Source organism: Sander lucioperca, chromosome 18 (assembly GCF_008315115.2).
Source record: "Sander lucioperca isolate FBNREF2018 chromosome 18, SLUC_FBN_1.2, whole genome shotgun sequence".
Lineage (NCBI taxonomy): Eukaryota > Metazoa > Chordata > Actinopteri > Perciformes > Percidae > Sander > Sander lucioperca.
In genome coordinates, this window is record NC_050190.1 from 10281758 (window position 1) to 10309757 (window position 28000).

General features: G+C 41.2%; 1 protein-coding gene across 3 annotated transcripts; it reads right to left on the reverse strand.

Moving 5' to 3' along the window:
* Positions 1 to 253: 253 nt before the first annotated feature.
* Positions 254 to 26169, reverse strand: asap3 (ArfGAP with SH3 domain, ankyrin repeat and PH domain 3). Of its 3 annotated transcripts, none has more exons than XM_031281543.2 (26): positions 25757 to 26169; positions 20898 to 20970; positions 17102 to 17252; positions 15647 to 15716; positions 14486 to 14535; positions 13768 to 13891; positions 12630 to 12715; positions 12189 to 12264; positions 11135 to 11221; positions 10793 to 10902; positions 9955 to 10024; positions 9756 to 9843; positions 9426 to 9474; positions 8503 to 8669; positions 8176 to 8309; positions 7931 to 8022; positions 7649 to 7829; positions 6513 to 6598; positions 6264 to 6379; positions 6117 to 6184; positions 5019 to 5126; positions 4601 to 4823; positions 3787 to 4078; positions 3166 to 3376; positions 2872 to 3003; positions 254 to 2516 (listed from the first exon to the last, which is right to left on the reverse strand). In XM_031281543.2, the coding sequence occupies exons 1-26, from the start codon at positions 25880 to 25882 to the stop codon at positions 2442 to 2444; spliced, it is 3045 nt and encodes a 1014-aa protein (XP_031137403.1). In that variant the 5' UTR covers positions 25883 to 26169; the 3' UTR covers positions 254 to 2441. The 3 variants fall into 3 exon arrangements, with proteins under 3 accessions (XP_031137403.1, XP_031137412.1, XP_031137397.1); XM_031281552.2 differs by having other exon boundaries at positions 2876 to 3003; positions 15647 to 15721; positions 17107 to 17252; positions 25757 to 26168; XM_031281537.2 differs by having other exon boundaries at positions 15647 to 15721; positions 17107 to 17252; positions 25757 to 26168.
* Between the last annotated feature and the right edge of the window lie 1831 nt (positions 26170 to 28000).

The window sequence follows — 28000 nt, forward strand, 5'->3', positions numbered from 1 at the left end:
CTAGATGAGGCTGGAAGGACAGAGAGCTGCAGGAAACACTGCCAAGAAAGATGGAGGGAGAGATTTAGCTTTAGGGAGGCGTTAAGGGTAGGAGGAAAAACGCTGCGAGGCAGGAAGAACTGAAAAAGCAACTGTCAAAATGTATATACACAGGTTGCGTTTGTTCAGTTTTATTCAATTTCAAATAATATGTGTAATATGTTATTTACCCCGGGTTGTTTCACTCAGTAATGCGGTCTTTTTTTTAGACAGGTGTTGCTCACACGTTTATGTAATTAAACTACACACAGATAATATGATTATACTTTTACTGCAGACCAAAACGTATGTAACAGTGTTTCTTTAAAAATTGCAGTTTGTGAGCATGAGGAAGGACTATCATGGGAAGATATTTCAATGGACAATAGCATAAAAATAAAAATTTGTTTTCATCCACTTCTATAAGTGTGCACAACATAATCCTGGCCCCTAAACCCCTGTCACAATAACTTTAATGCACATTTATACACATTACTAGGAGGTAGGTTTTATCTGCCCTCATTCACTGAATAATTTAAACAATGTGTACTTGTGTTGAGCATTAAGGACTCTGTACCTTTGGTCTGTAGTAGTGCTCTGGCTTCGAGCTTTGGTCCACTTTATTCACACCAGATACATAAAAATGTCACCTGATTCACGTTATAAAAGACTGTATGGCACTTTATTAAACATGTTTTGTGTGTATTTACAAATATACTGACTGTGTTCATTTACTACGGTTTACATTTGACAGAATTCCTACTTACAGTACTCTAATGCAGTCAGCACTGCTTTACAATTATTTGATGACATGACTGTCTCGTGATTTGTTTGCTTAATTAACACCGTAGCAAGACAATAGCGGCACAAACAGTGACAAGGAAACTGTTTAAACTCAGAAATGATTAAAAGGAACACCTGCTTCCTGCCAGCCTTTTCTCATCACTGTCAGGGGTGGTTTTTAAATTTGCTGAGACAGGATCCTCTCTTAACACTGATTATGCAACCATGTCTATTCTCTTCTATTTTCTCGCTCTGACAGCCGTTTAGACTACAAATGAAACAGAACAGAGGACATGACATTAAATCAGAGGACATCAAATTACTAACATGAAGTAACACTTTCTGTAATGATACATTTCTTTATAATGCAGAACAGATGAGAAAACAGGTTATATATACTGTACATCAGCTAGACAAGTATGTACAACAAATTGTGTGTAATATCTGTGAAATGTGTTACATTTGTGTATTTGTTACTTTTACAAAAGTGGAACAGTTCCACCTCTCAAAACTCTCCGTCTAAGGTTCCTAAATCTTGAAAGCTACTCTGTGTGTACAGTTAGTGCAAGTGTGCTTGTGTATATCTTGTGTGATGTACATGTGTCTACAGTGTGTGTGTTCACTGAACAAATTACTGCAGTGGGGTGCTGTTACTAACAAGCTCTTTTTAAGTGCCATTTCCTGGTAGAACAGAGTCTTTTCTTTTTTTTATAACACACTGTCGTTATTCCAGGTTCTCCAGAGACAGATGTCTGGAGCCAGAAGAAACTGGATCCTCCACTCCCCTTGCAGCCAGTAAGCTTTGCCCAGGCTGAGCTAAAGTTTCAGATCTCTGCCCGACGCCTGCCGTTTGTTGGAGACAGACTGGCAGGCACAAGCCACTGTTAGAGTCCCAGGGCAGGCTGTGACACACATTGGGCAGGTTTGAACCTTAAGTCCAACTCTTAGTATACTGTGATTTAAAAGACTAAACAGTTTTCGTTCAGAACAAAAAGCCGCTACATCCCTATATATAAAGCAGCTGGCTAGGTATTTACAGCCCTCCAACTATTTACATTTACAGCTCTGCCAACTCTTCAGAAGATTTATTCTCAATGAGTTTAAAGTGCCTTAAAGGGTTTTGCACTGCAGGTCAGGTTCTGTCTCTAGTTCCAAATCCTAGATCAGTATAGACAACTTAAACATCTGCAATATAATGTGTCAATATAGACCAGTTTCTACCCCAACCACAAATGCATTCGTACCTATTAATAGTGATTGATGGTTTTAGACAACTGCAGTTAAAAAAAACAAGAATAGACCAACAGGGGGGGAAACATTGTCCTTGGAATAAGAGGTTTTATGGGGCTCTATAAGCCCTCAGTTCCCCTGGTTTCCAGAATGAGTAAATGTTAAAAATCATAAATCCCTAAAACAGTGCCTTTTTTATCCTCAGGTATATTTGGGCTAGTATATTGTCATGTGGAAATATTCTCAGTTTGCACAAAGCATCTAGTTTGAGTTAGATCCAGGAGAAAAACACTGTCCTCTCCTGTAGATAAAATCCACTGTGTGATGATGTTCGTTTCCAGTAAGCGTCCTATGCTGGTTCAGTTCTTCTGTTATGCTACCATACAGTACTTCCATATTTCCATGTCCCTTCAGTCTGTTAGTTTGTGTACATAGTTGACAGGAAAGGTCCCACTCCTGGATGGTTCCCCCTCTATGTGACCAACCTGTTAGTTAGGATATAAATAGAGTTTTCACTGTTACAGAAACTTAGAGCAAAAAAGACCATGAGCAAAACAAACTATATAATACTTATCAACAATATACAATAAGTATGAACAATATACAATACTTATAAACAGTAACTGAAATACGTGGAAGAATGTTTACTGTAAATATACACGTGTGAGGTGGACATGAAAATGCAAAGTATACTGTAAAGTTGCAGTGCAGTTATGGATCAGAAGTGAGCACATAAGAAAAGTTCATGTTATATATTTCACTTGCTCTTCAACATTGCTACCCAAAGGAGAAGTGGACAAAGGCACCATAATAAAATCAAGAACTTGTAGTTGCACTTACCCACCAGTGGGGGTCATTAGTGGCCGTGACCACAATAATCTCATCTTTGAAAAAGGCAAGCTGCTCAGAACTGACTGCTCTGCAGTCCACTAAAGCCTTGACACGCTTCTGATGTGGCCTGCTGCCAGAAACCTGCAGGAGACATGTAATATATTTTCCAGTGTGCCACCAGCAAATTTATATTGACTGTGAAATCTCACAGGCTTTTTTTTCTGATTCTCCGCAGAAAAAAAAGACCTGTGGAATTGAAGATTGTGACATGGAGGACTTAAACGATTTGTATGTGATTAATACCATAGCATTCCTGCGGGGTCGTGGGACACAGCTCACAGCAGGTGAGGATGGCGGTGCTGCAGCAGGAGCTGGGGCAAGGCCAAGACTATTCCCCACTAAGCTGCAGTATAGCTCCTCCTGGCTGCCCACACAGCTTGGAGACAACACACCACACTTCCCCTGGCTGCCTGCTCCACTGCTGGTCCGGCGATACGATGTGGTCTTCTCTGAACTAAAGGGCACGAGAAGTCACATGACATAACAGTTATTGAACAAGGCCTCTGTCATATGGAGTTGTTTTTTAACACGTCTTAACTGGGGACAACTGGATAATGCTTTTCATCTGTGTATTGTTAAAGACAGGTTTTAGGAAATAGTGATATTTGAATTTTTGTTTTTAGACATGGCATTAACTTGAACTGATCCATTGGCTCTTTTTAAACCCTGGCACTATCATGCAACAGTTATTTTGTAAGTATATATTTGTTTCTGTATTTATTGTTTATTTAATATAAATGTTTAATATGTTTATTTATGCACCATTCACCAAAGCAAATTCCACATAAGTGTAACTTATTGTGGCAATAAACCCTTTTCTGATTCTGATTATGTTAACAGGAATGTATAGCAGTGCTGTCTCACCTGACAGGCACTATGTGACTCTGAGAGGATGTTGGCGTGAGACTGCTTTGAGAGCCAGAACTAGCAGTAGGTTGGCCCTCCAGGGTCTGCCTCTGTCCCCTGGGCAGAGCTCCCTGTCCATGGGGAGACCTAGGTGGTCTCGCACCTTGGCCTTGGTTTTCTGTGTTGGGTGAAGGAGGCCTATGTCTCGCCTGTGTCTGGGGACTGGAGGAGTGGGAGGGCGGGTTAGAGCAGCGTCGTGGAAGGGAGTTACCATCCTGTGTTGTGACCGAAATCTGTGGGTCCGAGCGACCTGTGGAAAAAAAGAAAATGTCAGAAATTAGAAAAAGAGCACCACTGCACATTGTGTGTTTATACAAACTAACTTAATTAGGTTATTCATTCACTCAAAAACAAGTGACCTAAAATTAAACTTTAAATGTGTTATTTGAACTGGCACCATGCACCGGCTCAAGAAACAGGTTATCTTTCATATAAAACAGGATTATAATGGAACATTTTAACTGATGCAATCATAGAAACAGGTTAAACAAACCATTATTTATTTTGACAGTTTGGGCAGAAGTGCGTGTTATTGTAAACAAAATCTAATACCTTAAGCAAAACTAATTAAAATCAGAAATGGTAAGCACCAAATGCTTGCTCTTGGGGGGGAGGGGATTGTTGGGTCTTTGTAAATTATAAAGTGTGGTCTAGACCTACTCTATCTGTAAAGTGTCCTGAGATAACTCCTGTTGTGATTTGACACTATAAATAAAACTGAATTGAAATTCTAAGGGCATGCAGATAAGCCATATACACAACAGCAGCTCACCTCTCTGGATGGATTTAGCTGGCAGTGGTGGCGGCATTGATGCTCCAGAGGGGGCGCTGTTGGCTGGAGGATTTCGGTAAAGAAAGTCTAGATTCTCATATGTCTGACAAGGCCTGCTTCCAGCATTACCATTGGCACCATTACCCATACTCCAGCGGGCAGAGGAAATTCCACCACTTCCATTTAAGGACTGAGGAGAGCGAGTTTTGGGTAATGGGCTCACCTGGAAGAAAGTGGAAAGGAGCAGAAGGTTCATTTCTAGTTCATCCTCAACTTTCTTTGTTTAATTTCTCTTTATCGTTAGTTGAGGAGATTGTAGTGGAAAACCCCCATAATGTCCTTCTCCAAACTTTGTAAAAGTCTTTTTTGGCAGAAAGACAAAGTCATTAATGAGATTGGCTGTGTATGCCTTGTTTACCCTCTCATCCAGGTCATCCTCGCTGTCATAAAACTCCTGAGACTGTGTCTCCCACATGAACTCCACGTGGATCTGAGAGTTGAACTTCCCACTCTGGGCCAGCTCCAACTAAAACACACACAGGAGCACAAACACTCAGAATACTGTCATCCACACATTACCAGATATCCTGTAATACACATTATTAGGAATCAGCTAGGATGCAGTAACTGTGTACTTGGCTCTATCAAACCAACTACATTTCTACTGCTTTGTTGAAGTAGTTCTGCTTCTTGTTTGTTCTTGGGTCATAGTGTTGTGGGTTTAGGTACAGATAAGTACAAATAGTTAATGCTTCTTCTGTATCAGCTGTTCGGTATTTTGAGAGTTACAAAAAAAAGTAGCACTTTAAAAGATGACAACACACTATATCCCATTCTTATGCAATTCTGGGAAAATCGATTAACATAAAACTCCCTCCTGACTGGCAATGATCAATGCAAAGACCTTGGGTCAGCAGATGTTCCGAAAAAAAAGAAAAACAATTAGGAAAGAGCAAAGCGGGTTAAATGAAATCAGTGAAAGAAAAGTCTCCTAAGTCCAGGGCCAGCCCACACCTCATTTTCCAGATTTAAAAAAAAAAAGATCATCTCAATGAAAAATTAAATGAATTGAGCCAATAAGTAAATAGGGTGAATTATAAAGCTGCTTATTTGTGTAAACATTTTCAATCCCCACACAATAAGCCTGTAAAAAAAGGTTGTGCACAATAAAACAGAACATTACACAAGGCAGGTCTGATTCAGCAGTGTCCTGTTCAGCAGGGCAGATGGCCGGTAAGAAAACAAAACCCGTTCATAAATGATACACACTGGGACCTGATGAGGATAAGATTCCTTGTCCTGGGAGCGAGTCCTTAGCAGAGCTTTGCTGCACAGGGAGTTATTTCAAGGTAGTATTTCCAGCTGTGGAAGTTGTCTTGTTTTGTTTCTGGAGGTGGCTATCTGGTAGGCATTTTAATGTTGCAATTTGATACCTCAGTTAAATTTACATCCTGACTGTGTGTGTTCTTTGAATTTATGAATTAAAACTTAAAGAAGAGAGAAAATGGGGTCTCACCAGCTCCACACACTGCGCATGCTGCAGCCTCCGTGCAATATCAAGGGCCGTCTCTCCTACAGAGTTCACTATAGGAGATTTAAAGGAAGAAATGGTTAAAGTATTTATTGATTGCACTGAGTGAAAAAGTAAATAGAGTACATTTACCTGTGTGTAGGGCTGCCTTTGCTTTGAGCAGTAATTTGAGAGACTCTGGCTTGTGGTGCAGGACACTGTAGTGAAGAGCTGTGTTTCCTTCTGCTGTTTTCTTCTCCAGACAGTTGCTGTAAAGTGAACACACAGTATAGGCAGATGGTGTTAAATGTGACCAACTTCCTAAGCAATACTGATCAAGAGCTTAATCCTCTTCAAGCAAAGGAGATACGAATCATACATGACTACTTGTCAGTGCCTGACCTGTTCTGGCAGAGGAAATCCACCAGCGCCAGAGAGCATCTCTCCTCCAGACGCACAGCAAGATGGAGAGCTGTCTCTTTGATCCCCTTAAACAGGAAGAAAAAAAGCACAAATGAGGACAAATTGTTGACCCTTAAAAGAGATCGTCTATTTTTTACAAAACGTTTTCACCAAGTTCGCTGTCGGTCAGTACCTCAAGTGGCTGCATTAAGTTTCTGACAATCAAGTCTAAAGATTTGCAACTGGAATATGCAATTGGAATACCAGATAAGCTAATGTCAGAGGCTGACTGGGAAACAATTTGTTTGTGTGTTATAAAGTGAAAACATGCCTACAGCTTTAAGCATGATCTGTTTATGTAAAGTGCAATAGGAGGGGCAGAAGAAAGATATAGAAGTGCCTGCGTAATTCAATGAGCTTGTCTCACTTGTTCTCAAGAGACGTGAGCTCTGACCTAAAAGCTGAAATAATAAACGAGGGCCAACCAACACAAACAAACACACACACATATTACACGGTGAAGTCAGCAGTGTTACACAGACTGCTTATGCTGAGCAGGAAGTGTACGTCAGAACGTAGAATGTGATTAAAGACAAGAAGACAAGGCGTTGAGGAGAGACAGCAGAGGCAGGGAAAACAAGATGAGTGGGTGAAGAGAGCAAAAGAGGGGAAAAGATTAAATTAGAGGCCAGAAGAGATGGGAGGGCCTCTGAATGCACACGAGGAGAATTAACACATACTTCACATACTGTAACTATCCACACACTACTCCTACATACTGTATGCTGTGGCATTGTTATCTATTCTATACCTTAGCCAATTCAGTCACAGTTCTAAAGTGACAGGAACATGTTAGTTAGGGCTGCACAATTAATCGAATTTTAATCACGATCACGATTTTGGCTTCCCACGATCAAATTCACGTGATCGAGCGATATTTAACAGCTGTAGAAAAGCCAAGAGGGCGGCCTTGTCAGAATGCAGCGGTCATTCATCCTAAATGCATGACATCTGTGGGAGTTTAAATTTGTCAGAAGATGATATGGATTTATTATATGCATTCTCACCCTAACAGGACACATTTCAGAAAGAAATGCTGGTGTGAAAATCCACTTGTAGCTGTAAATCATTCTCACCGGTCCATCAGGCAGTGTGAGCGGCTTGGAAAGGTCCGCTCCCTCAGCGTAGAGCTGTAGGAGAGAATTGAGGTCACGACTCCTCACAGCGTCATACGGCCGGCCAGGGTCTGCTTCTTCTCTTCGCAGGACATACCGACGCTCAGCGTACTTCGACACAATATACTCCTTTCTGGCATTCCTGGTTGTTAAGTTAACACACATTAATGGAAAAATACAATAAATATAAATCACCAAATTGTTGTGTATTCCTTTTGAACAATCAAATTGTCAGGGACTCACATGTCACTTTTTGGAAATGGTTTGACAGAGTCATTTGGAAGGCCTGCCTCCATGATGTCATTGAATCTGGTGTTGCCAATACTGACAGCCAACTGAAGTGACACAAAAAAGATGAGACATAAAAGCATTTCAATAAAAGGCAGATGGTATCATCATTTCTAATTGGGAAAACCTGACAATACAAAATCCATCTGTACTGTGTCTGATTTGTGTGAATCGGGTGTTTCCATGTGTGTATTTAGTACCAAAAGCTCAGAGGTGCTCAGTAGGTCCAGAGTGAGTGACTGAATCCTGGAGTAGTGGACACCCAGCTCTCTGTGGATGCCAGAGCACTCTATACAGGTCAGGATGCCCAAATTGGTCGACAGCCATGTTGGATCTGAGAGCAAAAGAAGTCAATGGACTGTTAGAAACTCAATAACATTGTAAAAACACAGCTTGAACTGATCAATGTTCATGAATTATGTCACGCTCATAAAATAAATTAAACTGGTTAGAAAATATTTTCATTTAATCTGATGTATTTCCACATTTATTTCTGCAATGATCATCAACAACAATGACTGGCTGACCTGGTGCTCCACAGTCAGCGCAGGCCTCGTTGCCAGGCATGTGTCGAAGCTCGGCGATGATGGCTCGGGAGAGGTCCTGGAGCCCGCTGTCCTGGAGGTGGAGCTGGTCTCCTACCAACGCTGTGTTGAGGGCCTCCTCCTTACTGTTCTGCAGCACTGACACCCAACTAAAGTACAGGTGCACATACATACAGAAAACAGCCACAGAGTTTGTGGCGCCAAATGAAAGCAAAGGATTGATCGTTTCAGTCTTTTTCCAACAAGATCAAAATTAATCCACAATGTGCCCATTTTGTTTTGCTCAGTTGTCTAGTGATAAGCCATTATCACTCTCACTTTCTCCGTTTAATGAGTTCTCTACCACCCAGACTCATTCTGAACCTCATGTCTTTCATTTCTGAAGCTCTGGTACTTTTCCCTTCAAACCACTTCCATCTCCCTCCGTCCCTAAACTCACACAGCAAAATCACATCAAAAAATTTGACTGGAGGCCCACACACAAGGGAAGGGTAAGGGACAAAAAAAAAAACACGTGCACTTCCCTCTATCCCCACATCGCAAAAGTTCCCTTGCTTGCTTTCTGTGGCTGGAAAGAGAAGTCCCACCCAAAACCAGCTGGACCAAGGGGCTCCTAGAGGACAGCATTTTCTTTCTGCATCATTTAATTTCTCTCCATGTTTGGGTATTGTCAGCCCTGTTTGTTCTTCACTGTATATATCATCAGACTATATAGACCTCAGTTTTAAAACACAATCTTTATCTTTTTATTTCATCATTTTAAGTACACTTCTCTTCATTCTGAGTGTTTATTTCCCACACAGACCTAAGCTCAAATAAAGGGGCATGACATGTAACAACTTGCTTACACAAAGAGAAAATACAAGAGGTAAGGAAGTGACTACTACAGTAGTGTCAACACTTACATCATACATTCCTGCTCGTCTTCTGCCTGAAAATGGTATGTCCGATTATCTATGAAGAAGAAGAAATGGTGGTTAGACATTGTCAGAGCAGAAAATAAATGAATAAACATAAATGGCATAAAAAAAACAGTTCAACAGTTCACATTAATCATAATTCACCCAAAGTAAAATTGGCATTCACCCCAAGTAAAATGTGTCTGATCCCAATTTAATGTAGGGACCAAACAGGCAAACTTTCACACAGCTGCACTGCACATGACTCTTTAAAGTCTTTAATGAAGATATGTGGAGAGTAAAGTGTTAAGGGTCAAAAGTTAGTAATGAACCTACGAGTGACTAGGTCAAAGGTCTTCCTGTCCTCTGGGTTCGGTCGCACCTGACAGGTTAGTAGGTTCAACTTGGCTGGCGGTCGATTGATCTGAAGACAGAAACAGATACTAATGTCGGCATGTATTGGAGAATTTGGACGGATTTCAGGTGACACTTTAATCTGAATCTAAATGCTTGGTAGCAGTCCATATGTCCTCACCGTACTGTGGGAAATGGTCAGACAGCCAAATTTCACTCCACATTTCCTCTTCTGCCAAACCTTCCTGATCCTGCAGGATGAAATGCCCAAAAATATATACATATTTAATACACAAACTACTGACATAAAAACATCAACCTGGATGATTTTTGTTAAGTGCATTAAATGATAAAAACATGTATCCTTGAATCGAGACATGGTGATCTACACACTATGCTGGCCCAGCTTACTCCTGTTCAGAGTGCTTCAATCTTGTTTTCATTATCTTGATTGACTCAGTTAAAAATGAGAACATGTTCTGTTTTGTGTCAGTGGCCTAAGGAAGGTTTCTGCCCCATCTCCCATTCACCCTACTGAACCACATCCCATCTTCTTATCACACTGTAATCTAGCTGTGTGTGTGTATATATATGTGTGTACGTGTGTGCATGACACAAAGACTGGATCCGTTCAGTTAGCCAGTCTGCCAATAAGTTCCACAGGAGGGGCCTCTGCTTGAATCTTCATCACACAATAATGAAGACCAGGTGGGGTAGAGAAGGTTTTCCCCCTTCTCTCTCCATGCCTTACTTGCTTACTCTTCACCCAGCTCTGATCGCTACTGCCCTCGACAGCAACGCTTATTACTTATAAAATTGTATCATTTGTTAAAATATGAACATGAAAGTAAACCCGAAAGTTATGAAGGGAAAAAAACTTTTTTTTAATGAGCTAAAACACATGTTGTTCCCATCTTATATTCTAATATTCCATGTGTTTTTTTAATTCTAATACAATACTTGTATTATAACTGCTTATGACCTGACATTTGGACACTGTAACTAATACTTTTACACACCCATCACTCTTCTTGAGCAGGAAGCCAGATTTCTCTGTCCCATACTTCTTGTTGCCCTGTGGTTGGTGGATGCTATACCCGTTGCCAGAGTTCTTCCTGTTCAGGTACTCCTGGGATACAAACAGATATTTAGAACTTTACTTCAAAGGCTTCAAGCCAGCTCTGAAAATGTAAAACAATTGTGGCAAGACAAAGTAATCTGACAGCATCAACTAGCAACTAAAGCCATCTGCCACTGGACTTTTTAAGAGCACCCATTTTATTTACATACTAATCACTAGTAGAAGATCTAAAGTGTGCCAACTCAAAGTACATATAACGATGCATTATGAATAAGCATACCTCTCTCCCCTCCACTTGCAGAAGTAATCTAAGAGAATCCCTCAACTGAGTTAGTTGTTTTACCTCCTCGTCCTGATCCAGACGCACCTAAAACACACACACCATAAAAGTCAGTTTATTCAATTGCAGCAATAAAAAAAATGTGAAGATGTGAAGAACATGTTTTTTTGTTCTCCCATGTTCATTTGATCATATGCAATGTTTTTTTATTTGTTCCAAGAACTGGGTGTGGGATGACAATACATCAGAGCTTTGTGTAATGGCCTTAATAATGCAGAACAGAGCTCAGTACTGGGGTGTGTCGTCCTAGGAGGTTGTGCATTTTGTATTAAAGCAGCAGAGTGACCAGTCTTGCATGCAAAATAAGTCAGTTTAACTGAAATATTCCAGCATTTTTCCTGGGAGCCATAACACAGATTATTTTTCTTAATTTGCTTCTTGAGGCTGAGGTCAGGCATGTCTGAGCAGACTGTTTTGCCCATGAAGAACCAGAAAAACCTCTAACGATCCTAGTATCACAGTAAACAGTCTGTTTCCAGGGCTCTATCCAGGAAATGGACTGGAAACCAGTTGGAGTGGTTGGAGAAATAGGTGTGCACCAGGGAAGGAATGAAAATAAGGGATGCTTTCAGTTTCATCTTTTGAAATAGGGGGAAGTATTTCTGGGAATATAGTCCAATAAGTCTCTGCCTGTGGGTTCAGCTGTGGGGAAGTTTCAGAGGAGGGGGGAGCGACTGAGGTTTTGGCTGTTGTGAAGCGTAACAGAGAAAAAGTGCTTTAGGAGTCACTAAAACACAATGTGATTTACAGTCAGAGCTTTACTGTAAGTGCCTTCTTGCTCACAGTTTTACCTATTGTGAGCAATGGCTGACAAGTGAATGTGGATTGGGGGTATGATAACATCAATATGTATGTGCATGTGTTTTGTGATAACATCAGTTTGAGTCAGTAAGGAGTTAGGACAACAGCAGTTAGTAAAGACATTAGATGACTAACATTTACCCTTCTAAACACTGGCTGATATAATGCTGGTAGACAGCTTCTGTGTATTTACCGTGTGAACAGAAGCAGCAAGCTTCTCAATGAAGGGAGCAAGATTCTCTGCAGCTTTAAGCCCATCCTGAAAGAAACTGAGAACAGAAAAAGAACTAATGCTGAGTCATGGTGGTACTTCAGTCCAAACATCCTAGTTCACACCAACCAAAACATCACATGAAAGCTGTATAAGCAACTCCTTTCCTACATAAAAACCTTGGTATGATTAAAATGGGTAAATGGTTAATAACAGTAATTATAGCTTGTAAAAGGAAAATGAAAACCAAAAAACCTCAACTATTAAACAAAATCTCTCGCTGAAACCCTGAGGTAGAAATCAAATCCATAGGGTTTTTAGTCCAGGAAAAAGTAAAGAAAATATGTCTTGTTCTTTTTCATATCTAGAACAAAATAGCAACAAGGCAAAACATAATAAAAGGTGATGTTGGCTAAGACCGACCTGAGCTGGGCCTGGAAATATTTGATGAGACTCTGGAGAAGATCAGGGCCCTGACGCACCTTCAGCTCCTGGATCTTCAAAAGATACTGAAATAAACACAGACTGTTAAAAACAGCTCCAGAAATGGCAGCTCTCCATGGAATGGCCAGATGAATCCACTAAAACATGAAGCCTGAATATGAAAATGAGGCATCAAATAAAGCCACCATATTTCAGTACCCGCTCATCCTTGACTACACATCTTTAATATCCTGTTATGAGCATGTTTGTAATGTGTGGCTCCTCGCTTTCTAGGACACGGCTTCATATTGTTCCAAAGGTCATCGCCTTATTTCAACACTCCAGTGAACCCTGTAGACTGAAACTGGAAAAAGTCATCATTCAAAAAAAATGTAATAACACATACACATAGTGCAGGCTTTATTGTAAATAATTTCCATCCTGCACATATCCTCTGTGTGGAAGGAATGACTACATTGTTTTTGCTCCATAAAACCCAAGTCTGAATCCATCTGTCTCTTTCTGTAGCTGAAGCACAGACCGGCTCAGTGAAGTGTTTCTGTCCTGTGTATACTCGTGTGAGCTTGTGTGTGTGTGTGTGTGTGTGTGTGTGTGTGTTTTCTGACAGAGAGAGAGAGACAGAGGGGTGGAACAGTTTGCAACATGTAGAAGTTCCATTTTCCCTGCCTCTCCGCTTTGTCTTAACAGCTGGTCTCAGTCAGGATTAGACATTTTGTTTTTTCATGGTTTTCTCCAGCTACATGTGCACTAACATACTAAGCTGAGACTACACAACCTGTATGTAATAGCACTGCCAGTGCATTTCACAAGAATTTCAGGTGTGGGTCACGAAGCATTTTCATCTGCCTTTGAACTGCATTTTCTAATGTGTATGACCAAGCTCTACTGCAACTCTGCAAGACGCAACCAATTAAGGTCATGTTTGACTTTCTAAAAACACATTTCTTCCATCATAGGAATTACTGGAAAGATACAAAAGGAATCGACCCTGGCCATCCGGTCGGCCATGGATGGAATATGGAATCCTCAAAGCAGACCACCCATGTGAAATAAATCACCACTTCAGGTAGGTGAAAGGTGTCTGGGTCTGGTATTTTGACTGGCACTAATCCCTCACCTCACACATTTGCAGCTGAAAGGTCCTTCTCTCTCTCTCCATGTCCTCCCCTCCATCTGATCCCTCTGTCCTGATCATACCCAGCTGCCTGGTCTTCTCCTTCCTCTCCTTCTCTAGCTTCCCTCTGATGGGGGGGAGGGAAGGATAAGAAAAAAATAGTGAAAGAAAGGATGAGATCCTTAGCCCTTTATGTGCACAATGTCCTTCACAATTCTTAAATTTGTCCAATCAACTCTATTTCTGTTGTGATTAACTTTTTGAGCATTTGAAGTGCCCCCCCCCCCAACTCAATAACCTTCCTAATAGAGAGAAAGGGGGAGAGGGAGTTGGATGGAAGACAAAAAGGGAAAGGTGAACTCTTGTTACAACATTATAAAACACTTTAAACCACAGTCAGAATGAGATCAAATCCTGGCTGCAAAGTGTAATGCCTCCGTTTTATTTAACAGCAAAGGAATGGAGAAAGGCCATGAGGAATGAACTATTATCATATTAACCTCTGCTGTTACATAACCATCTATGACCCAGTAAAAGACTAGCAAGAACTGTGAATGTGTAACATGATTGTCCTTAGGCATTAAACGTCTGTCTCCGGCTTCGGTTTATTTTCTCTCAAGAAGCAATTAGGCTTAAATATGAAGATTTGGACTATAATCACACAATATGCAGCCATGTGAATTTGAGGTAACAAAGTAAGTGCAAGTGTATGGTTCATTACATTTTTATGTCATACTCCTTCCAACTCTTCTCCATCTGTTTCTTGAGCTCCTGAAGAGAAGAGAAGAGAAGAGAAGAGAAGAGAAGAGAAGAGAAGAGAAGAGAAGAGAAGAGAAGAGAAGAGAAGAGAAGAGAAGAGAAGAGATGAGATGAGAAGAGATAAGAAAAGAAGAGAAGAGAAGAGAAGAGAAAAGTGTTTAAATGACATGGTTAGTAGTCCACATACAGTCAGGTGAAGCAGTCTTGACAGTACTGGTTATTATCTGCGTAGATCTGGGTAGAGCCAGACAGTTCATGCACAGAGACATGATTACTCACATTAAGCTAACTAGTAAGCTATCTGGCTGAACAGGATTTCAGTAGAGTTTTGCCTTCCTTCCCAATAACAGTGAAGCAATGTTCAGCTGTCAAATCAGCTGACTGGGCAGTGACAGTAGCTTACAGAAGCATTAGCCTGACATTACTCACTAGTCTGTCGGCAAGGCAAATCAAAAGGACAAATACTGAGCGAGACAGATCGGTTCAGTATTGGAAAATAGCTTGGTCTTACTCATTAATCTGCACAAACAGCTTCATCTTTTCAATATTTTAGTAGGCTAAGCTGCGTCTACGACACACACAGCCATAATTACCTGCTAGAGGAAATACACCTAGCAACACATACACCGATATAATTTTAATAAAATACCAGATATGGTTATTTTGTCATAATTCTTTGATTCAACTCCAATGATATTTCCTCTCATCAATCATTAATTAGAAGTGTTTCTCAAAAGGTATGTGTGTGTACATCGGTGAGAGCGCCTATAATAATCTCCAAATTATTGTCACACCATCAATATCAAAAAAGCATTTCGCTTTTTCAGTTTTGCGCAGGCCTGATTTATTGATCAGCCTATAGGATATCTCTCTAGGTGACAGCATCACTACAGACTGTATCTCTGCTGTTCAAGTTCACAAATTGAAGATGAACTGTAAAATATAAAACTGGGCAATATTATAGAAGTATTGTGTAAAAGAAAAAAGAAAAAAAAGGTAGGATGGATTCTCCTTTTTAGGCAGGTGTTGTCTCTCTCCTAAAACAAGCGATCATCATGTGTATACCAGTTTAGCCAGCAGGTATATTAGTATTTAATGAATTTGGCATAAAATCTGGACTCACTAGTCTGCTGTCCCGGAGTTCTGACTTCAGCACATTTTCCAAAGGAAACGCCATGATGTTGTTGAGGTTTTGCACCTGAAACATGTAAAAAGCAAACAAGTTAAAATATTCCACATGTTACAGGTGCTGTTCAGTTGCAGTATGAGCAAACACTCACATGCACACACCATTCTACACACTACTATCTCCCCATGGACCCCCATTTCTGGGAAAGAGTGTGGATAACTCAAAAACATGGTGATTCAGTAATTTTGAACTAGTGATTCATGAAAAGACAACACTGGCCAATAATCTACACCATTTTGTGATCCAAGGGGGAGCATGACGCAATGACTTTTATTACTGTTTGTGAACTGAACTGAGTCCATCTTGGATCTGGGGAGAATGAATGGCAAAACAACTAGCATAAACTCAACAGGTTGCGCTTTAGAGTAATACATTATTACCACAAAGCCCCCAATAGAAATACATCACTTTTTCACTTAGGCATGCAGTATGTCTACATACATTAACAACGTATGTTGTCAGACAGCAGCCTTTCCATGGATCCTGGTGGATTAGCTGCACTCAGCTCTTGACATAAATAATGTCCAACCATTTCCGTGAGCTGACTGCAGAGCTGGCCTTCATACATTGACACAGTGACCTGGAGACTGTTAAGATTGTTTTGGTTTGCATCCAAAAGCTGAGGTAACTAATAGATAATACACCTAGTTCTGACAAAGGGAAATACTCCCAAAGTGTCAACACATGTAGACGACAGATGACATGGATCAATGCATGCATGCCTGTATGAACACTGGGACATTGTGATAAGCATTTAAACACACATGGCATTAAGTGACACGCTCAGGTTGATTTTGCAGTACGGCCCCCTAAATCATACTCCTGTTAGTCTTTTGGACCCACTTCCTCTGTAAGACCCAGTCTCCCCTGTGAGGCCTTGATTGACACATTGGAGGGAGAGTGTGAGACGGTGTGTGTTGACTCACACATGGAGGTCTGGGATGAATTATCATCGCCATAGAAACTATCAGTGGGAGGGTTCTGGATGGCCCCAGATTTTGGAGTAAAGAGGTGCGAGCATGCAGCTGTTAAAAACCTCTTTCCTTTGTGCATTCATGCATATATGTGGGTGCACACACACTTTTTACTCTGCCACAATTAACACTTACATACACCCAACATCTTATGGGAGTGATCTGGAGATCTTTCACCTGCTGCTGTTTCGAATAAACAAACTTCATTTTGCTAATTTACTTTCCTCCTTCTCAACATTTTCAGATTATACCATCATTTGAGTATTTTAGAGCCATGTAATGGAACAGCTTCTCTTTCCTGTTTTAGTGTTGTCTTTATTTCCATCCGTCCTCCGTCTGTGTGGTTTGAACTCTCTAGTAGACAGATAATTTGAGGAAGCCTCTCCTTTCCCTCCCCTTTTTCCTCCACACTCTTCTCACCAGATTTTTGAAGAGGGCCGTGACCTCTCTGGTGAACACAGCCAGGTTAAGGAAGCCTGTGGAGACTTCACTGTTGTCCTGAGTCAGGTGGCTATTCCCCAGGTTCTCCAGCACCTCAACATACTGCTCCTTGTTGTCCACGTGGGCTGAAAAACAACACACATGCACACAAAGTCAGTATAGACATAGACAATTAAAGGTGACTCAGACTTGATTTACATGTCGGGAAAATGTTAAGAAGGCCGATTGACTTGCCCTGTTGCAGTAAATTTTTTAACAAGACAAGCATGTGGGATAAATTAGTAAGGGTTTCCATCCATCCTGGAGCAGGTAACAAGCAAACATATAAAGACTAACTTTTCTCTGGCACTTATAGGTCACTTTCCCAAGGGACATGACCTTAGTGGGCTGGCTCTCGGTCAGTTGAATTCATGTGGAAAAAGGCCGATGGAAAAGAATCTGAGCTCCAACTGGCACCACATTGGTTTACATTTCACTAAATGAGGTTTTTCCCTACAGCTATTTTAAAGTAAGACTTAGATGAGGATATCAAATAAACAAAAGTTACAATTCAAGCCCCATGTAAATAATCTTTTTCAATCAACAAAGATGGGCACCTGATTGACCTGACCTGACTTCTTAGCTGACTTTGGGAAACCCCAACATTAAGACAAAAATGTAATAATTGATTTATAGTAGAGCTGTCAATCGATTAAAAAATGTAATCTAATTAATTACATACTCTGTGATTAATTAATCGAAATTAATAGCATACATAATTAACGGTACCTGAACTGATACTTTTTAAGAAAGTAAAAAAAGAAAAGAAAAAAAAGGGTACTAAACAACAGTCTGTGACATTAAAGAACGGCTTGTTTATTGCTAAGGCCATATGGTCAAAATTAAATGATTTAATAATAACGTATAACAATAACAATAACTTATTTCACTAGTAAATTGCTGTTGAACGACAAAAACAACCACCAGATGGGAAAAGGACATTTACAATAACTTCAAATGCACCACGAGGCTGTAGTTTAGCAGTTTCATTGAACGCAAGGTCTGTGTTGTTTCTCCGACGGCAGCTGCAGATTGTTACATACCGGTGTTGAACCCTCTACAGTAAAACACAGTCAAACTTTACACCATTTAGCGTTAGCTGTCAGCATTTTAACCGTGTTTAATCCAGCTACTAGCTAGCAGTAGGCTAACGTTAGCTGCTGTCGAGTATAGTGTTAACTAGCGTCACGTGCAGCAATGTTTGTGTTACCTGTATCGTCTGTTTCAGAGCATCAGAGAGAAGTGCAGACATATTAGTGGCACCAGATTTCGGTAGCCAGGGTTGGCAGGAAGAAAGTTTTTACGAGTAAATGTTCCAATTAATGATCCAGGCAGCACATTCTCATCTCCCTCCTACATTTTACAGTCGAATGGTGGCTAGAACGGCTCCGGGTCAAACGTCAATATGGAATGGAAGAATGGATTTTTTCTCAGATTAATTAATCGAAATTAACGCGTTATTTTGACAGCCCTAATTTATAGTTGTGGACTAACAATTTAAGGAAGTAGTTAAGGAACATATGGCCTAGACATCTGCAATGTCCAAAGCAGACTAAACTCACAAAGGCAGAAATAAGCAGAAGTAGTATAGTAGGTTAATGTCTTCTGCTCCAGTTTCCACCTCAAGACAAATATAAAATTGTAAACTGACTGTAGCTGGGAGACAGACACAGTCGTACTCAATGGATGAAAAGCAAAAGTAAAACATTTTGTATGACAAATTTGTAATTTTGAATTTAAGGAAAGTATGCAGACACACTGCGGGATGGAGGAGACAAAATCGAGGGGGAGCAGGAGAACTGAGTCGTTATGGCTGCACGGTCATTAAAAAAAGCATTATAACAAACAACATACATGCATCTATCAAACAACAAACCGCTGAGTCACAGAGGAGCTGAGAGGATGATTTTACAGCTAACCTTTAACTACCAGATACCAGCGGAGCAACTCAACTCTTTTACTCCTCTGCCAGAACACACACAGACTCGCAGGCCACAGCATCTTGGCAGAAAGGTGGTACTTAGCAGTTTATGGGAATAGAGATTGAAAGAAGAGAACATCTCACCATGTGTGTGTGTGTGTGTGTGTGTGTGTGTGTGTGTGTTTTTGAATGCGTTACACAGTAACAGACCATCACACTAGCATGGGGGAGGAGAGGGTGTATGACTTATTTGTATATGCGTGGTTTATCAGACTGTTGATTAACATCAGGACTGATTAAGGGGTTCAACAACATAATGACAGAAGAGGGGGGCCTCCTATGGTCATATTACTGGAACTAACCCATATGATTCTACTTAGATACAGAAGAAGAAATAAAGAAGTAGAGAGAAAACGTATGGAGAATAATCATGGAGCACTTCTCTGCAGCCACAATAGTGCTGCCAACCGTATCTGGTTGCCTAATACTGGGCAGCTGGCTCTCTGAATCAGTTTTACTAAAAACTAGGAATTAAAGCCTTGAAATGGGAAGCAGGCTTGTAAGCAAGCACAGAAAAAAAACCTTCAGGATATGTTGTGCAGTTCATCTGTTTCTCCCGTGCATTCTTGAGGGGAACACTCACATCTTGTGCATGTTCACTTCTGATAGATCCAGTGCAAGTTATGGTGTCATACTGTAGTGACACACTCACAAAACATTTACTAAGTGACCCAATGGATCTGTTAGGTCACTGTGTAGCACCTTGTGGTTGCCGAAACCGCACATACCATTATGCTAACATAAACACAGACACATACACGACAAGACCATACACACTGTATAGATATTTAAACACAATCACTCAACATCCCACGCACTCCAGTCCCATAACAAGGGGCCTTACTCATAAACACCACTGCCCACATGAGCTTCATGATGTCATATTAAGGCTTGTACAATTCATTATGTGGAGGCTCTTCTATGCACTGAACAGCTCATCCTGCTATAATAAAGGCTGACCTTTATTTAAAAACTAGATGCCAAGTTGACTTCATGCATCATTTGTAGGGACAGACACCCTTCTTCATGGATTTTGTAAGTGGTCAAACACTCTGGAAAAGCTAGTAAGTAGACCTTGAATTGAAATTGTTTTGTCAAAACTACCATTTCCAAGGTCAAGAATGAACTTTGACTTTAAGCCAACATGTATAAGGAGTGAGTCCATAACGTGCTGTAGATGAAAGCCTAACAGCTACTGAGCCAGCTGAGCAAAGGCCATCCCCGATTAAGTAAACAGTTAAAAGTTCTGGAAAAAGCTAGTACTTGAGATTTGAATTGAGACTGTTTTCTTAAACTAGTAATGTATTGTGTGAATGGGACTATATTAGGTAGTCTATATCCTCGACGTTCCACTTCCGGGATTGCTCCAGTGCCGCAGGAAATTCTGCCGGATGCATGTATTTTCGCCGATGTCTGTTTCCTTCTGCTTTCTTTGTGTTGGAATTTTAAACTCCGGTCGATTTATGAGGACTATGGTTAACTGCTCCTCAGATCTCTGCAGGTTAAATTGAGACAGTTAGCTAGACTATCTGTCACACTTTTGAACGTACACGTTCTACCAAAACAAGTTCCTTCCCGAGGCTATTTTGCAGTGGCTCCGTGCAGAGCTTAGCACCGCCCAAGACAATTGAGATTGGTTTAAAGAAATGCCAATTAACCAGAGTACAGTTTTCTCCCATCCCAGAATGCTATGTGGACTAGCCAGGTATGGCAAAGCGAGACTCCTATTAGGTGACTCATCAATACTTACAGAGTCCAGAAGTGTGTATAGCTTTGATCATCTTCTTCATCCTCTGTAGAGTTGAGAGGTCCATCTCCAGAGACTGCAATAAAGCAATGAGACAAAGATAGGTGTGGAAATTTTAAATCATGAATAAAATAAAGACGTTTACACTTTAAAATACCTTCATCCAATTGATAAACTGTGAGTTTTGGCTAGCCTGGCTCAACGGATGTACATTGCTGGGATAAAGCAGAGCTGACGTCGCTCCCCTGTCCCTCTCCTCTCGCTATCTCCGCTTAGTGCTTAACGTCTCCCAGGATGGTTGTGATTGATTTGACGAAATATAAAAAGCCAGATGCCTTTTCCCCTGTCCCAGAAAAGATAGGTGGTGTAGTCAGACCACACTCCATCGCTGCCACAGTGCTGTGGAGATCCGTCTGGCAATGCAAGACTAGTTTTTGGCTAATCTGATTAACCTAATAACAGTAGGTTTAAGCAAGATACACATTAATGCTAAGATCCTGTAAATCCAATGTTGCCATACAGTAGTCTAGCTCATTGATTTGCAACACTGCCTGAAATGGCATAATAATACACCCAGAGATATCAAGGGATAACTACATCATTAAAAGCTGCACAGGAAAATCTCATATGATTGACTATTTTCTGTAGTTTGACACTCTTATTATCGAACCCAACTACTTTCAAGCCTTACCTCTGCCCAACGTTCAGATTATGTTACAATCTGTCTAAATGCAAGAATTACTCAATTATGCCGATGTTTGACTTGTCTATAGTACGTATGTGTGTGTGCGATTAGTTATGCTTAATTTTCTCACGGTGCATGACTAAGGCAGACAGGTGAGTCAGCACTTGCCAGCAAAACAATCGTCTGTTTTGCGTCATGTAAGACCCTGAATGATGTCAGTGCATTTATTTCACTTTTTAAGGTTGAAGCAACACTTTCTCACACTGAAACACAACACATGATGTAGACAAAATACAAAGTCACTTGGCTTCATTGTAATTGGACAACCATCTCCCACAAACCAAAAAGGTTTGAAACTACATCCTGTTTATTCTCCTCACACAGGCCACTTGTTTTACTGAGCTAGACATGCAGCACTTCACCTACGTGCCACTAGAAGCGATAATGAGCCATTAATCTAGATTTAACAGAGACTCTGCCTTGTTAGATGGTGTTGTTTATATGCCTCAGTACTTCCCAGTCAAGTCCACTCCCTACGTATTATATTACTAATTAAAAAGGTGACATGGGAGTTGTGTAATGCGACCATGCAGACAATGGGAAAGTGATTTAGTGGAGACTGGAGATGGGAGTTGCTCACTGCCGCTGCTATTGCATTTTCCTCCTTTCCTTGGTAAGTTGGTTGGCAGACAGGGGATAAAATGTGGAAACAAGCTGGTGCAGGTTAACAATACACTCTGTGTTTGTTGAATTTTGTAAAATAAATCAGGGCATACAGACACACCAACCGACAGACAACCCACCTGTCAGTCAAGACAGTCAGACAAATGGACAAACAACAACACACACATCCCTTCTGGAGAGGGTAATAAGATCCACCCGTAAGTGTACTGATGTTGAAAAAAAATGACTTAATACGTGTCTTTTAATACAGAGCCTTTCTGTGCCAGTATGCAAGGTTGTATTCACCTGCTGTTAGGGGGTGTGTGTGTGACTGCTGCCAGCAGTGTATGACTACCTGACATCTAATCCTTATTTACCGCATTAACTTAGCCTGACAAACCAGACCCACATCAAGATGTTGGGTCTGGGAACTCACCATTGGCAGGGCTCAATCCGAGGGGCGGGATAAACGGTTGTCTTTCAAATTCCCTCTGCATGCAATAGGATAGCGCTACAACCAACCAGAGCAACGCTAGTTGATGAGTAAACATTTGCCGTATCCGGACGGCAAAACTCCGAACACATCTTCCTTTTTTAAGAATGACTTCAGTGCCGTTCTTTGTTCCTACAAGTCTTCCAGAGTCGCGACCAACGCCGATTCAAAAGACCGCTGTTCGCCAGCAGCAGCAGCGATCTTCTTTGTTTTCAAGTAGCAGGGAATTCACTCAGAACCGTCGCAACTCTACCATCAATATGTTAAGCCCGCCCACCGACTCTATACACGATGTGATTGGCCCGACCAGAGTTTGGTTTTTCCAGCTCGCAAGCCAACGGAGAGTTGCTAGACTGACCCTGGCAGCCGCTAGCCTCGTGAGACCGTCCTGATCTCGCGAGCTCCAGTTTTCCACTCGCAGATCAGTCTGGCATCTTGAGATAGAGAAAATTTGGAGGCGTTCGCCAAACAACAGACCAATCAGCGTTGGTTTTGAGGCGGGTTTAGGTGTGACGCAACGAGAAGCGACTGTTCAGTCTAAACCATAGACTGTTAATAACAGTCTAAGGTCTAAACAACATGGCGGCTTCCACGGATGAGATGAGCGTAGTAGCGCAAGTTTTATCCAAATTAGAAAGTATTCATTCATTGAAAGAAGAGCAAAAAACTGCACTGGAGGCTTTTCTCGGAGGAAACTATGTTTTTGCTCTTTTCCCGACTGGTTTCAGCAAGAGTTTGATATATCAACTGGCTCCACTAGTCGTGAAGAAAATTAGCCTCGTGAGACCGTTCTGATCTCGAGAGCTATCTGGCGGAGTCAGGTTAGTGATAGACAGATGGTTTATCCAACCAGCTAACCAGTATTTTCGCCCCTTCCCAAAAGTTCTCCAACGGAAAGTTCCCAGATGGATATGCCGAGCAAATGCGAAGCAATCCATCTGGCGGAGTCAGGTTAGGCAGCCGCTAGGGTGCATCTAGATTTCTAGGCTAGCATTAACTAGCATGATGACACACTTGCAGGAAAACCACAGTATTTAATTTTTAAATAGTATTTAATGTTAGATTAGATTAGATAGTATTTAACATAAGAGAAAACTTTAGCTCTGTTCCTAAAAAAACCTTTATGGAAATAACATAAAAGCCAATTATAGCTTACAGCTATAGAAATGAAACCATTCCTTATCCATGTCTTTCTCCCTTTATCGTGGCCTCTAATCAGGAGTAATAAGTAACAAGCAGCCGAGTTTTTGTAGGGGTAAATGGTGTCTCTGTCTCCCTGCCTGCCGCCGTAAACCACACACATGCCCACACATTACCCCTAGCCATTAATCAAGCTTGTCCCTGCTGAACAGACTAAACATAATAACCATTGATCTATCTATAAAGGGTCTGTTGCATTTACATCTGCGTGTGCATCTGTCTGTCTGTCTGTGTGCACAAGTGTAGGATTCCCACATGTCCCTCCCCAGAGCAGCTATTCCAGCTATGTATTTTCCAGTATGTCATGGCCATACATAAGGATATTATCCCAAGATAAATGGATCAAGACAGCTGTGTAAAACTCTTTATAAACCCTGGACTCTGCTGTCCCCATCTCTGGTCAGCAGTCAGTTTCTAGCCAGGAAAGTCTTAATGAAGAACTTTAACCTCTCACAGATTTTTAAGACTGCATTTTTGAGCCATGCATCAACTGGATTCCATTATATAGTATCAGTAAAATCTCAGGATATCTGCACTGTAGACTGGATTACTGCTGCCAAACAACAACTGCATAGGAAACTATATCATCTTCCCCCACATGGTGTGTATCTAATTTTAGAAAACATATCCTCAGTTTTCAATTTGTAACAGCAAAACCATTGTGATTTAAACTAATGTGAGTGAGCTCTAGCTGAAAGCCATCTTGGGTTACAGTAGAACAGTGAACCATAATGGTATGTCACAAGGAAGACAGACAAGGAAGAATTGACTTGTGTGCACACTTGGATTATTCGTTTTGTGGCAGAAGTCATCCTCTGTTTCCTTGTTCGCGGAGGAACTTTGGGAGAACAGATTTCATTCAAACAAACATTTGCCACACACAGACCTCAAATAGGTCTTGAGCCAAAGTACCAGTACAAACAGACAAAATGCACATACTGGCCTTCACAGACATGCTTGCAAGCATAGACAAACGTGCGTGCACGTCTACACTCACAAAAAAAAAATCAATGCCTTATGCTGTCAAAGGAGCCACACTTGTTTCTTGTCTGCTGTGTGTGTTCTGTTTATGTTCCATCTTAGTCTGACTGCCTTGAGGCGGAAGACAAGGCCAAGTAAACTCTCTGTATGCTACATTACCTCATGTAACCTTACTTGTCCACTGAACCAGGCCAGTCTGCATGTGCTAACATCCAGCCTTTTCTGAAGACAGTACGTACCACTGGTCACACAGAACTTGACAAGCAGTGCCAAATAAGCCATTTACCAATTTTGGGTCTACAATTTTATAAAAGTGGTGCAAAAACACTTGTGAACTGACAAATTGTCCAGTTCAGAACCAGAATCTTAGTCCCATAGCCTAACAGGGCCAGAGGTTAGGAGGGCACCAGGTCAACCCCAAATCAGCACACTAGATATGCATGTCAGAAATATGCTAGTTTGTGCTCATACAAACACATTGCACCTGTCCCTCTGTAAATCTATCCCGTTAGCAGGTAGCTATTAGGCTACAGCTTTTGGAATGAAATTACTGTTTTGTCAAAACCTGGGGCAAAGTCTTCATGTTTATATCTGTGCTCGAATGGAAACAACGTTGAACAACTTCAAAGAAACAGTTTAACGACATAATGGTCCGTTTTCACAGTGCTGTAAAAACCCTAAAGGTGTAACCTAAGAAAAGTAAGCTATAGTCTACAGGTGAGTGTAAAGACCTTCTTCAGTCAGAGCTAGGCTACATATGCTATATGGACCGATTTGAACAGGTAAACAACAGACAAAGGTGCATGTCTCTCTGCACCGCCTCCCGTCCTCCTCTCTCACCTCCTCCACGGTTGAAACTGTGGTCCGACAGTCGCTCATTTTGGACTGAAAACTTGAAGTCCCCGGCGAAGACAAATCCTCGTTTGTCAGGACCACGAAGTCCGAAATGCTTATTCGCTCCGGCATGTTTCGAGCGAAACGGGTCTGACAATCACTGAGGAGAAAAGTTAGCCAAAGTTTCACGCGCGCATTTTATTCCCATTTGAAGAAAAGTAAATAGTTTACTCCTCCATTGTGTGCAAAAAGGCAACTGCAAAGAAACTGTATTCCTCAGAGTGCTAGTCCCTTAAAGCGTCTTTAAGTTGGAAAGTTGTCTAAAAGCGGACCAGTGTCCTGACTGAGTTTAGGCTCCACTCTACGAATGCGTGTGCGTGGAGGTGCGCCAGCGCGCTATTGTCCGCCCAGTGAGGGAGGGAGCAAACTCCATCATCACGTGGGAATGTTTGTGCTTTCTGGCACTCTGCAGAGAGAAAAGAGTGTGTGTCTTTGCCCTCGTCTCTTTCATTCTTACTTCTCATTTCTATGCAAACTCCAGAGAGTCTGCAGTGTGGTCACCATGGATATGCATAATACCTCATTCACAGACTAAACTGAAGGGGAGGAATTTCAGTGCAGTGAGGCAGACTGGCAGAGGCATGCAGTTTATCAAGTATCACTAAAAATGTTATAACTCAAAGCTCTGATGTTCACAAAACACAACTGAAACACATGCAGTAGGCTGCTTGCACACATTCATCACATCTCAAGCAAGGCTTTCACAGATGTGCAATGCCCTTTAATCCAGAGTTCAGAGGTATAACACCCCCTTTTGGCAATCCCTTTGGCTTATGCTCCAAAGCTTCTTCCTCTTCCTTTTCATCTTACGAAAAGACATTTTTCATTGAGGGAGGATTTCTGAAGTCCCTCCCCACTGACCTCCTGAAATCATCTGAACGAAAAGGAAAGAATGCATCAGAGAGGTGGGAAAAAAACTTCATAAGTTGTGTATAGAACATAACTCCTGCATGCCTGGCATTGTCAAGCCTGTCAACTCAAAGAAAAGAGGTGTATCACTTGAATTGCCTCTGGGAGAACAGTGATACAATACACTTTGAAGTGCAGATGGGTGATTTTAGGAAGCAGCATCAAATACAGTAGCTCCCTTTAGTTTTACCACAAAACCACATATTTGCCTACATTAGCTTTATAAAGGGAAAATCTGTCCCAGCTCTATAGGCAACTGAGGTTATTTAACCCCTAAAAGAAAAACAGACTCACTTTGTGGTAAAGGTTGGTTTCTTTCAGTTCTCTGTACTACTTATTACTAATTACTGACACAATGAATGTTGTGTGCACCCACAGTGGTGCTGTGTTTATATTCACAAAGATAGACAAACAAGTCACAAGTCACTTTGCTTAGCAAATAACACTGATATCTATGTTGTGTTGCACAGCCTTTAAAGTGAAAGCTTAAAGTAGTGTGTATCAAAAATAATTCTCTGGAGGCACAAAGTGAAAGTCACTGGAAGACCAAACCTCTAATGTTTTCTCCTACAAATTTAGGCAAGGCACCGTTCAAAATGTGCACTAAAGTCTCCAGGGGGAAAGCTGGAAAACTCTCTCTTTAACCTATTAATCATTAAGAAGAAATTCCCACTCTTGTAAGGAAGTGAGGGCACGCGACAAACTCCAAACAATGCAGAGCCACATAAATAGGTTTGCTGACCCAGTTTACCAGGGCCTCATTCACTTATTGTTTCTGTTGCACACGTCTATGTGAGAGAACATCAGAGGGAAAGAGAAAAAGAGTATAAAAACAGTTTGCATGGGTACATGTAGGTGTCTGTTGTTGTAATATATGTGCAACATATGTGTGTCTGTACGCTCATTTTGCATGCACACATTTTTTGCATGGAAGTCTGGGCTGATGTAATGCAGAGGCTTGCTGTGTCCCAACAATACCCTCCTTCAGTTTCTTTGCAGCCCCTTGTAAAGAAGCAGAGCCTTTGTGCGTCTGCCAGCCTTCCAGCCTGGGTCCTATTGTAAAAATGAGTAAACCGGTCTGTTCAGGCAATGCACTAGCATAGCAGAGAACACAAGTCCAAGGACAGGGAGGGGGGAAGAGGAAAAATGGGAAATTAACAGAGGAAAATAGTTTTGGAAGGTGGAGGGAGTGAGGGAGGGGAAGATGCTCAGCACAGGGAGGTGGGATGACAGAGGAAAGGAGAGAAAGATAAGACAGAAACTTCATTGTCGGAGTACACA

What these genes read in the sequence shown, in the direction of transcription:
- asap3 (XM_031281543.2), bottom strand. Translation starts at nt 25,882, where the DNA reads ATGCCGGAGCGAATAAGCATTTCGGACTTCGTGGTCCTGACAAACGAG. An exon ending in GACCTTTGACCTAGTCACTC is followed by an intron (nt 9,475 to 9,755) that starts GTAGGTTCATTA and finishes TCTTCTTCATAG; the next exon opens with ATAATCGGACATACCATTTT. An exon ending in TCACACTGCCTGATGGACCG is followed by an intron (nt 6,599 to 7,648) that starts GTGAGAATGATT and finishes TTCCTGTTTAAG; the next exon opens with GGGATCAAAGAGACAGCTCT.